Source organism: Martes martes (genome assembly GCF_963455335.1).
Source record: "Martes martes genome assembly, chromosome: 12".
Classification (NCBI taxonomy): Eukaryota; Metazoa; Chordata; class Mammalia; order Carnivora; family Mustelidae; genus Martes; species Martes martes.
In genome coordinates, this window is record NC_137900.1 from 87,934,291 (window position 1) to 87,940,303 (window position 6,013).

At 41.8% G+C, this 6,013-nt stretch overlaps 1 protein-coding gene across 1 annotated transcript; it reads left to right on the top strand.

The window, feature by feature from the left end:
* Positions 1 to 2,936: 2,936 nt before the first annotated feature.
* On the top strand, positions 2,937 to 5,007 carry ZBTB34 (zinc finger and BTB domain containing 34). The gene has a single exon (XM_080820284.1). It carries the CDS (start codon positions 2,947 to 2,949, stop codon positions 4,459 to 4,461), a length of 1,515 nt encoding a protein of 504 aa, XP_080676410.1. The 5' UTR covers positions 2,937 to 2,946; the 3' UTR covers positions 4,462 to 5,007.
* The last annotated feature ends 1,006 nt before the right edge of the window (positions 5,008 to 6,013 follow it).

Genomic DNA, 6,013 nt, shown 5'->3' on the forward strand with positions numbered 1-6,013 from the left:
AAAATACACATCAGATTTCAGAGAGTTAGTATGAAAAAAAGAATGTGAAAAGTCTCACTAATAACTTTCTAACATTGATTATATGTTGATGCTTTAGGTTAAGTAAAAATGTATAGAATTTTAACGTTTTTATTGTTAATGGAACCACCACATGTGTTTGTGAAGTTACTAAGGAAGGACTTCATTGGGCTGCATTATAGTCATAAATCAACCTTGGGTGAAAGTGTCTATCGTGCGGGCTCCTTTAGAAGCGTCATATGTGTCTTCATTTATATGTTTTTGTGCTTATTAAAGTGTTTCAGTTTCTTCTTGCAGAGCCTAACTATTTTTTGTTTATCCCCCAGGTAGTTCATAGTTTCTGTTACTGTTGATGGCTGTGACTTGTCATTATCTTACCTAACTGGTTTTTTATGTACAATAATTTTTGAAACGCTTCATTTGCTAGTTCCTGCTTCTAAACAGATTTGTGCCAGTGATTCCCTTGTGTTTTCTGTGTAAACAGTCCTGTCTGCCTTGAATAGTAATTTTACCCCTTCTTTTCTAATGGCTCTGTGCCTTAATTTTTCTCTTGTCTGTGGCTTTGGCTGGAACTTCCAGAGCAATGTTAAGTAAGAGAAGTGATGCGCAGACAACCTTGTATCCTCCCAGGGACTAATGAGAATGCCTCTACAAAAGTGTTTACCAGAGTGTGTACCAGGGAACACTAATTCTTGGGCATATATACGTATCTACCTTGAGAGAAGAGTTACATGCTTAAAAGAGTGTGCAAACGGCTGAGTTAAATAGAATTCTTGTCTGCAGGACTTTTCAGATGGGTTAATATGCTAATATATTGTCCAACCCCTAAGAGGTAGGGATATTCAGTCTACACATGGGCTTGTGTGCTACTAAATACATTTTGGGAACCACAGATAGGATGTTTCTTTGCTAAGGATGGTATTGCCATCGGCTTTGCAGTAGGTACTGTTTATTACGTTAAGAAAATACCCTCTTTCCTGTTTTTCCCCTTACTTTGAAAAGGCATTTAACTTTCTAAAATCCACGGCTGGCATAGTTTTGATTTGGCCATATGGTTTTTCTCCTTTGACTTACTGATGTGGCAGATTACATTTATACATTTGCTAACATGCATCCATCCTTAAATTTGGTCACAATATATTATTATTTTAATAGGTTATGTTTCCAAGTATTTCCTTGAGGACTTTACAATCTGTTTACTAGGTAAAGTTGACAGTCGTCTCTTTTTATGCTGTTTGCCATCTTCTGGTATCAGATGTATGCCATATAAATTGAGATGCTTTAATTTTTTTTTTTTTTTTTTTGAGATGCCTTAAATGTTTCAACATGCATCTAAAACAGTGTGAACGGCCTGAAGATCATTTATGCTTTGGCACTTCTGTTTCTTTTTATTTAATTCTGCCAATTTATGTTACTCTAAAAATATGTCTGTTCCGTACAGATTTCAAATTGATTTCAATCATAAATCTAGGATAAATAAGAGCACAGTGTTCCTCCTTAACTAAAATGTTTTAATTCGTATTCTGACATAATAAAAAAATTCTGGTGTGATCTAGCCACACTAACTGGTCGGTCCTTTCCTGCAGGTGTCAGATTTAATTGCACATTGTTGTATCTTATAATTTTAAAAAATTTTCTCTGCGGTTATATGCTGTTCTGTATTCATTACTTTTTTTGCTTTCTTTGGATTTAGTTAGTTGTTTCTTTTCTGACCTCTTTGGTGAGTCCATTTATTTTTCTTCTTTGTTGTTTAATGATAAAAACTTTTAAGGCACTGACTTTTAGAATTTGTTTCAAAATCCTCAATGTTTCATTTTGAAAAATTTCAAATATACAAAAAAGGTGGATTTTACAGAAAACACCTATATACACCCACCATCTACACTCTATGCTTGTTAACACATTCCTGTGTTTGCTTTATCACCTCTCTATCCATCTCTATTTTTGGATGCATTCTCAAGCAAGTTGAAGACATAAGTAAACTTAAACTTTACTCCTAAAGCCCTCTTGCTGCGGATTTGATGTGAGTTTTCTTTTTTCTGAATAGTTTTATTCCTTTTTGATTTTCTTCTTGATTCAGTGCTTATTCAGAAGGTGCTTAAATTTCAGTTGGTTGGATTTTAACCACTGAAATATAATTGTTAGATCTGATTGGATTGGTTTTGGTCAGAGAGCGCAGCCGGGCTGTATCTACTTTTGTGGTTGTGAGCGATTCGGTGCATTGGGTTCTTGGCAGGGGTAGCCAGCCTGTCCAAGGTGTGCGTATGCTGTGAGCACTGGTGGGCATTGATATGCTTGTGATATGTCCATCGGTCTTGGTGTTTGCCCTGTCTAAAGCTCTTCACTGAAAGGGTCAGTTACCAACCCAAAAGGATAATAAGGTGTGCAAAACTGAAGGGGGGACAAGTGCACATCAAGACCACTCAGATTCTAAACTAAAAAGCATTTAGCTCCGTTCATTGTATCTCATGTGCTGTCTGCTTGGACAACACCAATTGGAAACATACAAATAAGGCAGAACAGTTTTCAGATGAGTGTGCATATTTTTTTTACGGAGTATTCCAAATCCTCAGAAGTAGGTGAAACAGGGAAATATTTTTCCTAAAAGGATACCAAATTCTCAATTAGCTGCAAAGGCCCTACTGTCTATAACATGTTATAATTTCGATGAAGATGAATGTTAGGCATTTGGGGCACTAGACTGATTGACCTTTAGGTTATCTGACTTTCGGTGAATTGACCAAGACGTGAAAGACCGAAAGTAAGTAAGAGGAAGAAAGCCAAGGTCGACCCTCCGAGGCACGGTGGCCGCAGTGGTGGTGGTGATGGTGGTGGTGTGATTTTCGCAAGCTTGTGTTGATGCGGCTTGTGCTTAGTGAGGAGTCACTGGTGAATTATGAAACTCTCTCTTTCTGCAGATTACGCTTCATGTCAGTAGAAATGGACAGCAGCAGTTTTATTCAGTTTGATGTGCCCGAGTACAGCAGCACTGTTCTGAGCCAGCTAAACGAACTCCGCCTGCAAGGGAAACTATGTGACATCATTGTCCACATTCAGGGTCAGCCATTCCGAGCCCACAAAGCAGTCCTCGCTGCCAGCTCCCCCTATTTCCGGGACCATTCAGCATTAAGTACCATGAGTGGCTTGTCAATATCCGTGATTAAAAATCCCAATGTGTTTGAACAGTTGCTTTCATTTTGTTACACTGGAAGAATGTCCTTGCAGCTGAAGGATGTTGTCAGCTTCCTGACGGCAGCCAGCTTTCTTCAGATGCAGTGTGTCATTGACAAGTGCACGCAGATCCTGGAGAGCATCCATTCAAAGATCAGCGTTGGAGACGTTGACTCCGTGACTGTCGGCACTGAGGAGACAACAGAGAGTCGGAATGGAGTTAAGGACAGCAGCTTCTTTGCCAATCCCGTGGAGATCTCCCCTCCGTATTGCTCTCAGGTTCGGCAGCCCACCACGAGCAGCGATCTTCGGATGGAGACGACGCCCAGCAAAGCTTTGCGCAGCCGCTTGCAGGAGGAAGGGCACTCAGACCGAGGGAGCAGTGGGAGCGTTTCCGAGTACGAGATCCAGATAGAGGGGGACCATGAGCAAGGGGACCTGCTGGTGAGGGAGAGCCAGATCACTGAGGTGAAGGTGAAGATGGAGAAGTCCGACCGGCCCAGCTGTTCCGACAGCTCCTCCCTGGGGGACGACGGGTACCACACGGAGATGGTGGACGGGGAGCAGGTTGTGGCCGTGAACGTGGGGTCCTACGGCTCCGTGCTCCAGCACGCCTATTCCTATTCCCAAGCTGCCTCGCAGCCCCCCAGCGTCTCCGAAGCTTTTGGAAGTTTGAGTAATTCCAGCCCGTCCAGATCCATGCTGAGCTGTTTTCGAGGAGGGCGCGCTCGCCAAAAGCGAGCTTTGTCCGTCCACCTGCACAGCGATCTGCAGGGCTTGGTGCAGGGTTCTGATAGCGAAGCGATGATGAATAACCCCGGGTATGAGAGCAGCCCCCGGGAGAGGAGTGCAAGAGGGCACTGGTACCCGTACAATGAGAGGCTGATCTGTATTTACTGCGGGAAGTCCTTCAACCAGAAAGGAAGCCTGGACAGGCACATGCGGCTCCACATGGGAATCACCCCCTTTGTGTGCAAGTTCTGCGGGAAAAAGTACACGCGCAAGGACCAATTGGAGTACCACATCCGGGGCCACACCGACGACAAACCATTCCGCTGTGAGATCTGCGGCAAGTGCTTTCCATTCCAAGGTACCCTCAACCAGCACCTGCGGAAAAACCACCCCGGCGTCGCCGAAGTCAGGAGTCGCATTGAGTCCCCCGAGAGAACAGATGTGTACGTGGAACAGAAACTAGAAAATGACGCATCGGCCTCAGAGATGGCCCTAGATTCCCGGATGGAAATTCACACAGTGTCTGATGCTCCTGATTAAGATGGTAACGAAGTGTGCCCAAACAAAGCACATTAATCAATGCATATTTGTGATTTGCTTTGTTGTAATCTTTGGTTTTCCCAACCATCTGGAAATCTCTCGGTCTCTTGGCAGTTTTTCTAAGGTTTCTGGAAGGAACACTTCATTGTGTTTATCCTTTCCCCCGCCCTCCCTCTCCCAAGGAGCTCAAAGCATGAAGGGCAACGTATCCAGGGAAAACACAGGCTGACAGTATTCCTCTTTGGCTGAACTCTTAATCCAAAATCTGCCAGTGATTTAGCTATGCCAACTGGTTGACCCTGCATTCTCTGCCAAGAGGCATGCTCTCTCGTTGTGTGCACTGGCACCGGTGCATTTCCACGGAGAGAGACCAGGATGCCGTCAGCTGATACAAATGGGTAACCTTTTCTAATTTAAAATTACTTTTAGGGGGTAGTTAGACAATTTATATATATATATAATAAAGCGATTATTATATATATAGTATATATACATTCTCAAATTTGATTTTATTCTGGTTGAGGTGAATGTAAGAGGAATATATAATTTAATACAATGTGAACAGGGCTTTTAACCCTGTCTCGTTCCCTACCCAATGTTAGGGTTTTGCCCCTTTATTTCCCTTACAAAAGAATGTTAATAGGTTTTCATATATATTAATCATCGTGTCCAAAAGCAAGCAAAGCAAATCACAGTGTTCATAGCTCTGCTTCATAACAAGTACATAAACCAAATGCCATAAAATGTATTCAACTCTAGTTGGAAACCGTTTTGGAATTTTTGTTCGTTGTCCAGTAGGTAAGCTGGATGACCCGTGGTGCTGACCTTTTTACATATTGTAGTGTTATATTAGCCAACCCCAAAGGAGCAGTGGTTTTCAATGTTTTTACTGGCCTACGAATCTACCTTCATTCCGTACTGTAGAAACATACATACCAGGTAACTAAATCGAATCACTCTACCATGAGTTACTACTCGCACTAAAGGAAAGGGATTTGTAGTTCTGTCTACAAAATTCTCCAAGCAGTGTTGTGGGTTGTTTCTTTCTTTCTTTCTTTTTTTTTTTCCTCTTTCTCTCTCTCTCTTTCTCTCTCTTTTTTCAAACAGCTAGTTCAGGTGCACAGCAACTTTTTCTACATGCAGTTCCCAGGGAAACTGCAGAACTTGGAATTTGTACTTTTTGTAAAGATATACTCTATGGGAATTGCAAGCAATATATCTATCTTAGTATCGTGTGTGCTAACGAGAGCCTCAGTGGCTCCCCCACTCTCAGTGTTTCCTGCTTAAAGAAACCAACAGTCAAAAAGCCCTCTAAGATACTCTGTGTGTCACCAAATCTGTGTGTGTCACCATTTTTTTGGTCACGTGGTGCTATTTTTTATGTTCTATATCTTTTAGGTCAGTATAGTTGTAGAAAATGTGAAATCTAATGGTAATAGTGAATTACAGGTTTTGTTGTTTTTTTTTTTTTTTCCTCTCTTGAGTTTATAGCTTGAAAAGAGACCTCAAAAGCATGTGCTGGCAAACACATTACTGTATGAAAACATACCTG